The sequence below is a fragment of the Chenopodium album genome, chromosome 22, assembly GCF_948465745.1.
Source record: "Chenopodium album chromosome 22, dcCheAlbu1.1, whole genome shotgun sequence".
In the NCBI taxonomy this organism is placed as follows: domain Eukaryota; kingdom Viridiplantae; phylum Streptophyta; class Magnoliopsida; order Caryophyllales; family Amaranthaceae; genus Chenopodium; species Chenopodium album.
The window spans coordinates 6,979,876-6,995,113 of NC_137855.1; the positions used below are offsets into that span (position 1 = coordinate 6,979,876).

The 15,238-nt window shown below is 32.7% G+C and overlaps 1 protein-coding gene, 1 long non-coding RNA gene, 1 other non-coding gene and 1 pseudogene across 3 annotated transcripts; 2 read left to right on the forward strand and 2 right to left on the reverse strand.

The window, feature by feature from the left end:
• The first annotated feature begins 1,205 nt into the window (after window positions 1–1,205).
• Window positions 1,206–2,636, forward strand: LOC145606307 (uncharacterized). The gene is made up of 2 exons (XR_014105238.1): window positions 1,206–1,338; window positions 2,328–2,636. It is a non-coding gene; the product is annotated as an uncharacterized LOC145606307 (long non-coding RNA).
• A 1,129-nt stretch (window positions 2,637–3,765) lies between these two features.
• LOC145606484 (small nucleolar RNA snoR53Y) lies at window positions 3,766–3,849 on the reverse strand. The gene has a single exon (XR_014105349.1). It is a non-coding gene; the product is annotated as a small nucleolar RNA snoR53Y (small nucleolar RNA).
• An 80-nt stretch (window positions 3,850–3,929) lies between these two features.
• On the reverse strand, window positions 3,930–4,035 carry LOC145606482 (small nucleolar RNA snoR69Y; annotated as a pseudogene).
• Window positions 4,036–7,025: 2,990 nt separating this feature from the next.
• LOC145605477 (glycine-rich domain-containing protein 2-like) lies at window positions 7,026–13,838 on the forward strand. Its single transcript, XM_081661534.1, has 8 exons — window positions 7,026–7,307; window positions 8,448–8,568; window positions 8,664–9,095; window positions 10,354–10,635; window positions 11,682–12,202; window positions 12,668–12,795; window positions 12,939–13,090; window positions 13,193–13,838. Exons 1-8 carry the CDS (start codon window positions 7,114–7,116, stop codon window positions 13,712–13,714), a joined length of 2,352 nt encoding a protein of 783 aa, XP_081517660.1. The 5' UTR covers window positions 7,026–7,113; the 3' UTR covers window positions 13,715–13,838.
• The last annotated feature ends 1,400 nt before the right edge of the window (window positions 13,839–15,238 follow it).

A 15,238-nucleotide genomic window follows, 5' to 3' on the forward strand; every position in this document is an offset into this window, starting at 1 on the left:
TCAGCTGTACGGATCTTGACGGATAAAGATTGGTGGTGCTTATCTATGTGTTACTGTATAACTTATAAGTAACATTCCTACCTATAGGCGTTCGTATTTGGTGTGACGATAGTTTCCTAATTTTTTATTTTTTATTTATTTTATTTATTTATTTATTTTTAATTTTTTATGTTTGAGGAAAGATATTAACAGAATAAGGGAAATGCAGTAATGCAAGGGTCTTATGTTTATAGATCTTTTGATAAGGTAGATTAATGCTAACATAGTTAAGATCAGTTTGGCAAGTTAAATGCACATTTAAAGGATAGTTTTTGTTTTTGTTTTTTTTTTTTTTTTAAAAAAAAAGGATAGTTGCACACATTTTGTTCGTCGGATAGTTGCACACATTGAAATATAGGTCAAACAGAAAAAAAGGAATTGAATCTGAATGCTTTAATTGATAACAATTTAGAAAATGGAATTAGTGCACAGATGTAAATATGTAAGTATTGCGCCATGGCATATATCACGACCATATATTTTAGGCTTTAACATTCATGGAATTCAGTTTACAATTGAAAACTGACAATCTAAATTTGTTAATTCAAACATATGTTTGAATTATCGTGTATATAAAGAACAATCCTTATCATGCCAGGAGAGCAAGAAAATGCTTTGCGATAATTCAACGTTGTCACCTACTATAAATCCATATACTACTTATATTTTTGAAAGCTTGCATCAAATCTTGTCTTGTGGTCACTCTCTAAGGCTATCAACTTATCATATTGGTTTAACTAGTAGAAAAAAAAATAGTAGTAATTTTAAAAATCACTATTCTTAGTATGCTATAACGTGGAATTTTCTCACCTCTTTCTCTAATATAGTACAACTCAAATGTGAACAACAAAGAGGTTAAGTTTCAAGCTTTCAACTAATACAGTACAGTTAGTTGTGATTTAAATTATTGACTAATAATAATTCAAAGAGAAGAAGCAATGTCACTATTTTTGGATAAATGGATTATTGACCTCTTTTTTTTTTTTTTTTTTTTTTTTTTTTTTTTTTTTTTCCTGAAAGAAAGATGGATTATTGACTTATTGTTACACTAATACCATTTTTTCAAACTTGTACAACATTTTTTTTGTCTTATACGGATTAATTTTACTACTCTTAGATTATAAATAAACGTGGGATCCTTATACTCATAATATATCTAGGCCATTATCAAACCATTAAATAGTGAATGCGTGAAAATGGCTTATTCAAGAGCTCTCTTATGTTTCTGCCTTCTATTTCTTGTCTTCCATACAATAGTAATTTCCGCTCGAGACTATCCCAAATCTGTTGAACACACTGGTAATACAATCCTCATCTTTATAACTTTCCTTATCTAAAATTCATGCAATTTTGTTAAGCTCACGTACATGTATTAATTGATCATCACTGTGGATCTTAAGGTCGATAGAGTTGATCAAGTGTAGCCCGACTTTATTCGACCCAATTGGTCAAGCCATTATATGGGATAGCCCAGCTCAGTGAGTCATATATTGTCCTAACCTAGCCTGACTTAGGGCCTGTTTTAATACGTTTATTTTCAGTTCAACTCTAATAAGTTAAGTTCAGTTCAGCTCCTAATTTTCTTCTCTTATAAAATATTCATTTCAGTTCAGTTTAGCTCTAATAAGTTAAGTTAAGTTCAGTTCAGCTCAAATAAGTTCATTTCAGTTCAGTTCAGTTCAATCAATGAGAACATGCCCTTAACCCGATGATTAAGGTGAAACAGTTTGAGACTTGGCATGTAATCAACTCTAGGGTCTCTAAATAATAGTCTAATATAGAATTATAGAGTATGTATTACTTTTGGTTATTACAAAATTGTTAGATTAAAGGCCTATTCTCTTCAGCTTATTTTCAGTTTAGTTTAGCTCCGCTCCAATAAGTTCTATTCAGTCAATCAGAATAGGCCTTAAGTACAGTTGACATCCAAAAATTAGCGTATTCAACTTACTTGAATGTTTTATTGGAATTAGATAACAATAAAACTGTACTCATTATTGCACCTGAGACTGCATACTACAATTTTGAGCTGTATTTGTACTACTTTTAGTTTTTTCCATGATTGTACAAAATTGGGTGGTTATCATTCATACTTTGGCCATTTATGATGCATTTGGGCCGTAAAATTAGAGTTCAGTTTTGTCCACTGGTCCATTAATCTCAATGGCATAATTTTTATTTTGGGAAAGCAGTTTTATTAATTACATTTACAAGTATGTCTCAAAAAAATAAAAGAATTAGGAGTATAAATTTATAATTATCCCTAACGATTCGATTGTACTCTGTAGGAGAAAATGATACCACGGTTGTAGAAGTTGGCCCGATATGTCGTCGCTGCCCTCCTCGGAAAACTCCACCACCACTACAGAAAGGTGCTTATGAAGAGAACCTGGGTCGTGGCGGATACAACAAACCTGCTCATTAAGTGATTAATGTATGAACTATGAAGTGTGATTATCTCAAGCTTTGCTTGCTGATTTTCTGTTATTGAACTACTTGCGTATAATTAGCAATATTGCCAATATAGTAATAATTTGTTGTATTATTAAACAATGGCAATATGGCATTAATAATATTTGTATGTATGATTTTCTCAAGCTTTGCTTTCTGATTATTATGAAACTACTTGTGTATCATTAGCAATATAGCATATGTATGATATCCAAAGGTATTGAGGCCCTGTTTTCTTACGTTAAAATTCAGTTCAGTTCACCTTCCAATTTCCTTCCTTCTCTTATAAAAATATTCATTTCAGTTCAGTTAATGAGAACAGACCCTGAGTATTGATAAATGTTTTCTTTTTTCTTATCATTGAATTCGTTCGACTACTTCCGTTCCATATTATTTGCAACAAAGGGTAATATTTATGAGATAGGAGTATAATATATTTCTTTGTTGCAAATAATATGAAATGGAGGTGGTAGTAATTCTTATACATAATACTCCCTCCGTCCCTAAATTACATTCCTCCTTTCTATTTTTGGTATTTCAAAATTACATTTCTCCTTTCTATTTTTGGTAAGTTTTTTTAGTAAATCAACTCTCTTTTTTTTGTTTTATATTTAATGCTTTCTCACTCATTTTTACCTAATCTCACTCATAATCCTTGTGCCAAATTACAAGATTGGTTAAAAATTTTCAATTAGAAGCATGTGATTGGTCCTTTTATTTTTGCAAAGGATTGATGACATGTCATAAGTAATAATTAATCTATCTTTGTACTTCCCATAGCATTATCTAATCATTGTTATTTGTCTTACTCATTATTCCTTAATTCCCGTGTAAATTTCCAAAGAGGAATGTAATTTAGGGATAATGGGAGTACAAAAGTATAAAGAGTACATATATGCTAATTGCTATATCGTGACTCTTGATTATCTTGATTCATAAGTCAAGAATTTTTTGTGTTAAGTATAGGCATTCATTTTAATAATTAGTTTTCAATGAAATATGATTTTCATTAATTAAAAGGTCCACATGAAAGAAATAACTGGATTTATATTTAAAAAGCCCATATTATACTAACTATACATACCCAGAATTGCTTTATTTATCAAATCAATAGCAGTCCAAATTCAAAATTTTAATGTAAACAAAATTAATTATGTAAATGTAAATGCAGTTTTTAAGTTAATTTACCGATTTATATGAGAAATCCAATAAATCAAAATAGAAAATAAGATGATTATAAAATCGATTATTTTCTGGGTTAATAAAAAAATAGAAAGAACCCTCAGCTAATCATAGAGTAAAATATCGATCATGAATTTGATCAGAATTAGCATGGTATAATATTACATCACTGGGATTTATTTATCAAAATTTTCAAAAAAATAATCAAAGTTGTAAATCGATTGAAAACAAAAATAACAAAATTTTAGAAAGGAAGATTGATAAACTCAGATAAATATTGGAAATATTTCAATTCCTTGATCTCCACAAAGGAAATCTCGTAATGAGCTGGGATTATAACCATTTATCGTCATCGCAAAACAATTTCCCCATTTTTATTCAATAATAAAAATCAAGAAAAAAGAAACAGAAGAAAAAGATTTTCCAGAAAATAAAACGAAGAAGAAGAAGGAACTTGTAATTGTTCAGGAGAAATGGTTTGAGTTTTATATGAAGAGGCGATGAGAAGAAGAGAGGTGATAGGATTAGGGTTTTATCTCTCCTCTTATGTGAAATTACATCATTACCCTTTTAAGTATTGGACTTTTGAAATTCTGAATTTCAGCCCAATGTAATGTAGCCCAATTTGAGTATTGGTTGGTTTGATATAAACTATTTTTTCCTAGATGTTTAGTCCATAGATTATATTGGACCAAGTTGTAATTATCCTAATGTTTAGTTTATTCTTAAATGACACTTTATTCCTCTTAAATTTCTTCCCAAACAATTACTAGTTTCTTCTTTCAAAATTCATACGAAAACTTACTTTTATACGATAATTCTTTAATCAACCTACCTTTCACTAAAAACATTTCATCAAAAAGTAAAATCCGTGCATTGCACGGGGTAAATACTAGTATTGTTTATTAACTGATGTGATGTAATATGTTTAAATCAATATCGTTCTTATAATTCACCCCAAAAAATTAAAGTACAATATATATATACTATATTGTCCTATCAATGTAACGGTGGTTCCTCATTGCCCTAACTATGTTTTATGAAATTGTCATTATCCTTTAAACAAGTTCTTAAGACAGAATTAACATCTTTGTTTGTATTCTTATCTATTTATTTGTGTAGTTGGAGTTGTATAGGCAGCGTCATTATTTACAAATAATACTTTTCTTCACTAAGAGCTATTACAAATCATTGATATAGTCTTCTCCAAACCTCCAACGCATTACCAAGTTGTAGGAGAGTAAGAGTAGTAGGATTAAAGTTTCTTGATTAAATCTATCATCCTATTGGACATTTAGTCTTGGATACTTAATCAAGTGCATGACCGAGTTTATGTAAGTTATACGAAGTACTATATGTCTTACTAAATCAATATGAAGTTACGATATACTACGTACAATACTACCGTATGTACATACAATCTACAACGACGTTGTAATTTTGTATTTATTAAGGGAAGGTTAAAATCATGAATGTAACCGTTTAGAAAATGTGAATGAGTGTAAGATTATAGACTTTAATGGATTATTGTATGATGGATGATCAATAACTCCATCAATTCCAATTAGTAGAGACTTTAATTTTAATGTCAAGACTTATTTATAAATTTGTTTGTATATAAGGATGATTTATGTGAGGCCTTGTTAGATTCATTTCAATATATTAGTATATTATTTTTTGAAATATTAATTTTTTAAAATTTTTACAGGTAATAATACTTAAGCGGTTGAGCCCTATGCCTTGAAATAGAGATATATATGTTGAAAGTCATATATTGACAAACATGAATTAAATTAAATGCAAGGAAATTAGCTTAAATAAAAGAGGTAGCTATAATTTAGCTAGTATGACACGATATGTATCTAATGAAGAATGTAAAAGGCAAATGACACGAAGACAACTAGACAAGTTATAAACGTAGAACGGTAGAAGTACACGTAACTTTAATATCCCACAATGTTGCGTTATGATTTTGTGACCAACATCGACAAATCATGATGAGACTTGCATGATATGCTACCACTACAGCCATGAAGCAAATATGGAAAGTTAGTTTAAATTTCAGTTCCAATAATGTAACCCGTTCCTCCAAATTTGTCTTCTTTGGAGTCTTATTCCCCACTTTGATTGGACATCTTTAATACTATCATTAGTAATTAGACACCACTAATTCTATCATTAGTAATGTGTTTAATTGGGATAACAGATAATCTAAAGCATGTCGGCATAATAGGAGTAATTTAAACGAAGTCAATTAAAGAGGACTATGAGTGGGACCTAAGATTTAGTAATCCGACGGTGATGAATGTTTTGACCTATCTGATCCTTTTCATCAGATGGTTGAAACGGACTATCTATCTGTTAGTGAGCGAATGTGACAAAGATAACTTATGGAAAAATCTCGACAGTATAAGTAAATCATAAGTATGGTGGGTAATGGGGCATTAACTTTAATTAGGTTAATGATGGTGATTACATGAATTACTATGATCATGATCAATATAAAGTATATACAAGTAATAGTTTAAGTAGTTTAAGGAGGGAAAATCAACATTATTAATACCCCATTGTAGAAGTAGTTTGGCCTAATTTACAGGCATTTAATACAATTTATTGACATCATTAACACGATTATAGTAATTATAGTCGAAATCAATTGTTTTTTTTTTTTTTTTTTTTTTTTTTTTTTTTTTTTTTTGTGAAACATAAATGATTTTTTTTTCTTTTTTGAAACATAAATGATTTTTTTTCTTTTTTGAAACATAAATGAATTGTTTTTAATAAGGTGTTCAAGAGAGAAAAAAAAGACGGGTGTTAAAGAGAGGAAAAAATAAAAATAATAGATACAACAATATTATATTGTTTATACTGATAATTTACACGGTAACATAGCGATATAATAAAAGGTCAATTACTAATTTAACTTTGACCAAAAATAGAAAAATAATGCAAATTTAACAAAAACTCGCATTATGTCATAATCATGACCAATGAAATCTTAATATAGTGATTAAGTTTTTAAGAATTAACTATGAGTCATATAAATTAAATTTTGTAATCCTTCATTTGTAATTTGCATTTTCTTATAACATCATCACCTTTTTTCCCTAGTCGCCTAGTGCACCTATACTAGTTGGCTTGTTGAATTGGTTTTACGAGTCAAATTAGTCTAAGTTAAGCATCCAATTAAAAGTACAATGATCAAAGTCGTGGAATCATCGTATTATTTCTGGTGATTCAATCTCTCTTATAATAATACTCCATAATACAAATCCACTTTAACACGTGTTATTAAAACACAACTATCCTCATTGATTTATTCATTCCTTCATTTATTCATTCATTCTCCCACATCAACACTCCCCACTCCTCCTTCCAAATCACCCCTTTCTCTCTCCTCCCATAATCTTTCTCTCTCTTCATTAAATTCATAGGTTAAAAATGTCGGATATTAATGGCACAAATTCAGAATACCCTTCTACAAGAAGTATCAGCAGTTTAATTTCTGAAGAAGAAGCTATCCTAGTCAGCTTAGATCTGGTCTCTGCTGCTAGACGCAAACTCAAGTTCCTCCGTTACGTGGCTGATTCTGATTGGCTTCATCACCCCTCTACTCTGGTCGAAGCCATTCGCAGGTTTTATTCTATCCCTGTCTTCTTGTTGTACGTATACATATTGTTGTCACATCGTTTAAGAGTATTTGTGAACGAAGAGTATTTCATTTGATCAATATATACGAAGTACTCGTATATGGTTACAAGTTTACAACAACCATCCCAACTGTGTTAGGATCTCACGATACCTCACTTATGCTGTTAAAAATCTATCCAAAATCTATGGTGAGAATATTCGACTTTATTCTTTATTAGTTAGGTTAATCTGTTGGCCGGAATGAAATTTGAACATTGTAACATTTTAGTAGACTAGTACCCGTAGTATACACGATAATTAATTCCGGGACAAAGTTAGAACTGTACTATATGGGTATAATAATCTATCATAATAATGCCAATGCACTAACACCAAATATAATAAGGCCAAGTCTTTATTTGTAAAGACAGATTGTTTATTGTTAGGCATGTTAGCTAGTACAACATTTGTTACACATATTTTACAGTACGTAGTTAAAAGTTAGCAAAATTATGCAACATTGAAGTTAAAAAAAAAAAAAAAAAAAACCAAGAAATTGAATACCCTTTAATTGGGTTTTTTGTCATGTATTGAGCAAATTGTTATAAAACATTATCAATAATTCGTGGGCCAATGAATAATTATCAATTATAATAATATTTAAGTTACAAAGACATTGAATTGTATTTGTATATACTAAGATGTTCAGCTTTTGGCTGGATATGTTCGGCCATGATAATGTTATTGATGCATTTAGTGCAATTATTGATTATATATATGTTAAAGTCTTGTGGATATTATTTTTGAAAGATTGAAAGCTACTTGGTCCTATATTGATTTGTGACTCCAATCAGTCACTTTGAAAATGATGTATTTTCTTTAATATTGTTTCGTGTGTGAACAAAAATTAGTTGATGTTCCATTCACGTCAAATTCAAGATCGTTATAGCGATAAGTTTTAATCGGTAAAAATTAGTTCTCTTTGGTTGAAGTTTCGGGGTGACATGTAGGATTTTAAGTCTTTTAAGTACTTATGTTGTATATGTACACGTAATATTGTCTTTGGTTAAAGTCTCAGGTTTAGTCTTTGCGACTCTCTCTACACTAGAAAATATATGTAGTGACATTGTAACGGTTTTGGTTAGGTATGAGGAGCTCTGGATGCCATTGATATCTGATCTAATGGTTGGGTCGAACCAAAGACCACCTATGATTCTACCTCCATTTGATATTGAATGGGTTTGGTATTGCCACACTCTTAATCCGGTAACTACATTTCTACATAAACTGGTTTTTAACTGGGAAGATTTTGATTGTACCACCCTGCATACTAAAGTGCAAAACGCTACGTATTGGGACAGGTACATTATAGAGATTACTGCTTAACACGGTTCACAAAGGTGATAGGTAAGGCCACAATTTTCGATGAGGAGAACGAAGAGTATGCTGTTAATATGTGTAGGGAAATATGGACAAAGAGGTACCCTAATGAGGCATTTGAGAATGAAGTAGAATCTGAAGTGTATTTGGAAGAAGAGAAAAGAAGTGGTAATGTGGAAATTTTTATGGGTGAAATGAGGAAGCAAAAAAGTGTATATGACAAGTTTTTTAAGGAGCCTTATATGGGAGAATTAGTGTACTTAGTTGCAGCAATGAGGAGGTACAAGAAATTCTTACAATTGGTGGTAACACAACAAAATGATGGCGGTGGCGATGGCGATGGCGATGGCGATGGATGTTCATGCGTTTTGGTCCCCACTGTTGATATCTTGCTCATGTGGCTAACTCATCAGGTTAGTTTCTATGTTTAGGTCCACCATAAGTTGGCACCTTCCAACATTGTTTTTTTTCTTAAGAATTTTGTTCGAAATTAAATAAAATTGTACTGGGAGTTCTCTAGATTAATTTTGAGTAGTAGCTTGGAGCCTAGGATTAGGATTATCAAATCTTCTAATTGAGGCCCTGTTCTATTGACCTTGTACCTACTTTAAGATAAGTATGTCTAGGAATAATCAAATAAGATAATGAAAAACAGAGGCATACTCAACTTTAATTTATAGCTTTAATGAGTTTATATAAGTTCAGTTCAGTTAAAATACGAGGATAGCATCTCAAATCCCAAGAATCATAAGATCTAACTAGTAGGCAGGTTAATCTGTCCATAGTTATGTTAAGATTCTTTTAAACAAAATGTTGAGCTTCATTATCCAACTGATCGATGAGGCTACATGGAAGTGCATGATCCTACTTTAAACCTTAATAAGTTTAATGGAATGAGCAATCTTACTAAGATATTGAAAAGCAATACAAGGATCATTTTTGGGTCATATATGTGGTCGGATGGTCCTACAAGCTGTGTCACAAAGCCTTACATCAGCTGCACCATCTACTTTATTTACACAAGAAAATTGGGTTTGAAATCTGTTGTCATCCATTGCTTTTTAGATTTTTAGTAAAAAGAAGTCCTATGATATGTAGTTTTTACCTTTCTAAGAACACTGGATCTAGAGGCAACTCTATGAATGAATATGATTACTCGTGCTGTAGAATAGTGCATCTATCCCAAATATATTGTCTTCCATTTATTCCTTTTGTTGCATTTCTTAATATTCCAGCTAAGTAAAATAAAAGTGAACATTATTTCTTTATTGGGACAAATTGAGTAGTTAAATTTCCTTGACTAGTATTGTAAGTATGAGATCAGTATCACAGCCTAGTCAAGAGAGCGCAATAAAAAGATTTGGTAAGTTGGCACGGTATTGTTGTCTATGACTAGGATTTGCCAATATCATGCATACCATTCAGCTGCTTTTCATTTGATGGGAGGTTGTGGGGTGTAATATTGGATATCTGTTTTTTGGATGTTGTTGAAGAACTCTTTCTAAAGAGTCAATTTGATGGATTCTACAGAAATCTTTAATAATTTGTTGACTTAGAGTCCATCTTTTTTGAGCAAAAATTGCCTAAACTTGTAAAAATTACCCTAAAATGACTGTGATTTACTATAGTCAAGCTCTCATTTGTCCCAAATATAAAATTTACATGAACTAGAGCTACCCAACGGTATATGCAGCTGACACGAAGCACATGGAAGATGAGCTGCTGCTGAGGGTGGTGGGCCCATGGGATCATTCAGTGAACGAAGAAGACATAGAGGAAGCAAAGAAGCTTTGGGAGGCTGTTTTTGATCAGCCATATGAGAAAGCTGGGGGAAGACTAGCCGTGGATTTGCAAGGCGGTATTAATGCTGTCAAAACCTCGGTCTTCTGGGCGGTTTCAGACTCAGATGTTAATATTAAATACAAGTCATTGCACCCAAGATTCTTACTAGAGGTTAGTTGTATGTTGAAAACTACTTTACCACTAATATACATGCATTATTTACTACCAAGGTTTATTTATTAGCAACTTGCTCTAATTAATAATGTTTTATTGTACATCATGAGATCATCGAATCTTATTCATTGTGATTCTATGCATGCTTTGTCGTCATTTTCAACTTCCACAATCATGTTAGTTTTTTATATTGTATAGATTGTTGAACAAAAGCTTGATGAAGTGATCTACTATAGATTTTGAAGTGGGAAATAAAGTAAGCCAGTTGGCACATATGGTGGATTGTTGGTCATAGAAGCTCAATTGAGCAGGACAGATTGGAAGTTAGGTTATCTGACTAATTAAACATCCTAGTTGCTGATGTCTTCTTGAGATTGTGACCATATTGCCAAATAATTATTGTCTAGTTATAGTGAGATGCCTTGACTACATAATTTCTTGTTTTATAATCAGTGACGAATCCAAAAGCTTTTAATTAGGATGCCAAATATAGAGGTCTTATTTAGGGAGTTAGTTGGCAAAATCACAAGCAAAAATATAATTTCTACATGCTTAGTAACATTCACACAGTACTTGATCTCTGTCGCGCACTAAGCTAATATTTTCTTCAATAATCCTACATTACTATAAACATGTACTATTTGACAGCCCATACTAGACACCCCTGGTTCCTCCCTTGTATCCTATGCCCATGGTCTTTAAGGCATGTTACTATTGGAAGTAATTAGACGCTTGATTCTCTTACATTCTATGCTGACTTCTGGTTTAAACAAATTAGCCGATGTTGAGACAGATTGACCTCTTTGAGATGACTGACTATATTGTCATAGCTCAACTTTTTCATGAAGATCTGCACAATATGCTTATTATAGAATTTAGAACTGTATCATCAAACTTAAAATAGCTAAAATGAACTCAATCATTTTTACTTCTATTGTGTATATAAAAATTTGGGCAAGTTATTAAAACTAATTAAAACTGAAAGTCTTGTGTACTCAGTTTTAAGCCTTGGTGCTAACTTGGATTCTGATTTTGGAGATCAGGTATGTGTATTTGTTAGACTGAGGTCACATATGGATGCAGCACAAGCAGAAAAGACACGTGAGTTCTTGCGCCTAAGAATGTTTAGATGTCACAAAGAACTCAAGTTTGACAAACCCATTGGGAGTTTTGCTCCAGATTCATGGCAAAAAGCATGGCATTTCTATTCCGAGTTTGGAACCAGGGGCATTAGCCTTGAGCTTCGACATCCAGGGAACCTTTGTTTCACGGGCACTGGTTTGCTGGACAATGTCTCATTTTCGTGGAATGACTTGCTTCGTGCACCTTCTCTTGCATTTGGAAGTGAAGTTGATCAGAAATTAAGGGTTTTCACTTCAATTACTCCTCCTGTTCAAGCACCATACCTGTTGAAATGTGTCCCTGATCGTTCGAGTGATGATTCTGGTGCTATGATCTCTGATGTAATGCTTAAGCTAAATCAGTATCGACCTCAGGAAGGGAGATGGTTGTCTCGGACTGTTTTGGATCATGCAGGAAGAGAATGCTTTGTGGTTCGTATAAGGTGAGCCTTCACTTCTCAACAAAAGTAGCATCTTGTTGTTTTCTTTTCAACCATCGTTTTAGCCAATGAGACCATTTATATTAAACATCTCCTATGTCATTAGTAGTTTAGCAATTATGTTCATGCACTTATAATAGAGACCAGATCTGTAAATGCGAAATAACTAGCTAGTCAGGCTCATAGTATCAACCTCTTCATTCATAGGAGCATAAAAGCTGTATGTTTAACTTAGCCAGGAATTCAACCAGGTCTGAATTAAACCAGTAAATAGGCTTAAACTTTCTGCTCGAGTTATAAATGGCCTGACTGTATAAATGATGGTTTAACACAAAAGAGGTCGGTCAAGCTTATTATTTAAAGCCAGACTAGCCTGTACATATTATAATATGTTCCTGCAAGTATTTGGGCACTCTGAATCTCTGACAAGATTGTGATCTGCTAAATGAAATTGCACCTCTTGTACAGAATTGGTGGAGGATTTTGGAGAAGAGGGGCTGAATCTCCGGAGACAGTGAAATGGGAAGACCGGATAATTGAGATACGCGAAGGTCCTTGGTCTTATGTGGCAGGTTCTGCAATTGGGAAAGCCCCAGGTATGCCCTCTCTGCATCCACTTTCTTTCAAATGAATTGGTTGCTGACTTCCTATGTTTAAGTTAGAAGCAAAATCACTATCCTAAGTTATCTATCATGTCATCTATACTCTTTAACATTTCAGACTTTGCAAATAAGTGCAGATAAAGTGGTAGGAACAGCACAGCCTAAGGAGATATCAGATGGGATAATTTCTTGGTGCTTCTCAACTGGAGACGAACTGACAGTGCAGTGGGAATCGACATCTTCCTTAGAAACGTTAAGCCTTACACTTACCCAAAATTCCGACTCTTATGTAAGGCTTGAGAACAATCATCCTATTCTATCCTTGAGCAATTATTGGTCATGACTTCAGTGGATTATCATTAAGAACTCAACCCATTTACTTGTTTTACAGGTAAAGTTATTAAAGGGCCGGAAAATGCAGTATGAGGTGAGTAAGGAAGAAAGAAAACTACGTAAAACAGAAGGAGATCAAGTAGAAGACGAAGAAGAAGAAGGGTTTGTGACCGTTGTTAGGTTCTCTGATGAGAACCCGAATGGAAAAGCTACTGCTCTTATGAACTGGAAGCTTTTGGCCTTAGAGCTATCACCTGAAGAAGACGCTGTTTTCGTGCTGTTATTGTCCCTTGCTATACTCAGAAGTGTTTCAGAGATGAGGAAGGAAGATGTGGGAGGATTGTTGATACGGAGAAGATTAAAGGAGGTCAAGCTTGGGGAGAAGGATTGGGGTTCTGTCACACTTCATCCTTCGTCGTGCTCTACATCTTCACTTCCATCGCCGCATCTTCAGCCTTGGTATTGGAATGCTAAGGCTGTATTAGGATATGATCCTGGTGCTGAGCACATTTTGAATCAACCAAACTTTTCTGTTGCAGAAGGTGGTGAAAAATTGTACAAGAGAGGTATTATCTCATGAAAATACAATGATTGTTTTAGATTTTCTAACCAATTGATTGAGCTTCTGTGGAAAAAAAGAGGGATTTATCATGAGCGTGGTTGTACATACGGCTTTGGACTTGTGAGTTGTATAATTTGTGAAAAATCAGATAAATTACTAAAATTTGAAAGTCGAATAAGCTAATGAGTTTAATCGTTCCTCAATTGGTAATGTTATTATGTGTTCTTTGTAGAATATATGAATGAAACCTCAAAAAACTGATGCAGAGGAGAATAGTGAATCATGTTGATCCATAGATGTAAATGTAAGGAAGTTTCAATTTCGTTGTAACAGTGATTAATGAGGAAGAAGATAGCTTTGTTGTTCATGTAGCTGTGTAAACATGGAGTAGAGTCGCGAAAAAGCGATTATCTTATCTTCAGGACTGAGGGAGTAGCTAGCTAAGTGTTTTTCTAAGGCTGGCTTAGGATGATTTCACTAGGTGTATTGAATTTATGCATTTAGATTGGATTTGAATCTAAGACCTCTTAGACGCTAATGTAAAGCCCAATGACATTCTATTTCTCAACAATGCCCCTCTAAAATTGGTCATCTAATTGATAATGAATCGATAAGCGATCTATTTTCAACTAATCATTTGCTAATCCTTGGCACGCATCCTTGCATAATGTATCAGTGATCACGTTGAGATATGAGTCCATAAGACAAGCTAGCCTAATAATAATTGAGAGGTGCAATTGAGCATGTGCTTAGTGTGGCTAAAATGTCTCCGCATGTGCCTAATTTGTTTCTCGTTTGTGACTAGGTGTCTAGATTGAGTGGTCCTTGGATTTGCTAATTTTATTAACGGACAATTAGAAAATATTCAAAGTTGATTGGAAAAATGGTTTTTCTTTTTGTAAACAAATTCAAATTTAGATTGTTCATGTTAATTCTTGGAGTTAAGCATTCAATATTTTATATGGAGTATTGTACACAAATGCGCTCAAGATCAAATTAAATTGGACCGTGAGTCTTATAATATGTATGGAATAATAGTCTTGACTCTTGACTAAGCCAGTGATAGTATAATTTGGACTGGCTCAAACTGAACCGTTGGGAGTACTAGATTATCAATTTACATTTTGATGATTAAAATTGCAATTTTTAATTGAATTCTTTAAAACAAAATTAACTAAGATTAGTGGTTGAGAATCTTAAAATGCATGTGACGGAAGAATTACCGTACTAACCGAAAACAATACTGTATGTAGACAATAAATCCGTTTAAATTCGGATTATCAGTTTGATTAATAATTAATTTGATCTAGTCGGTCCACCAACACTATTTTGAGATAATAATTAATAAGCTAAAACAATGATAATATGAAGTACGTAGTAATACTAGTAGGAAATAAAAAAAACAAAATAATAATAATAATAACGGGAAGATTTGTCAGTACACATACAATGATCTCAGCGAGGTGATAAGCAAAGGAGTATCGTGATAGGTGAACATGTGAATATGCTTATATGCGTATGCGATTGCTGGTAAACTGATAA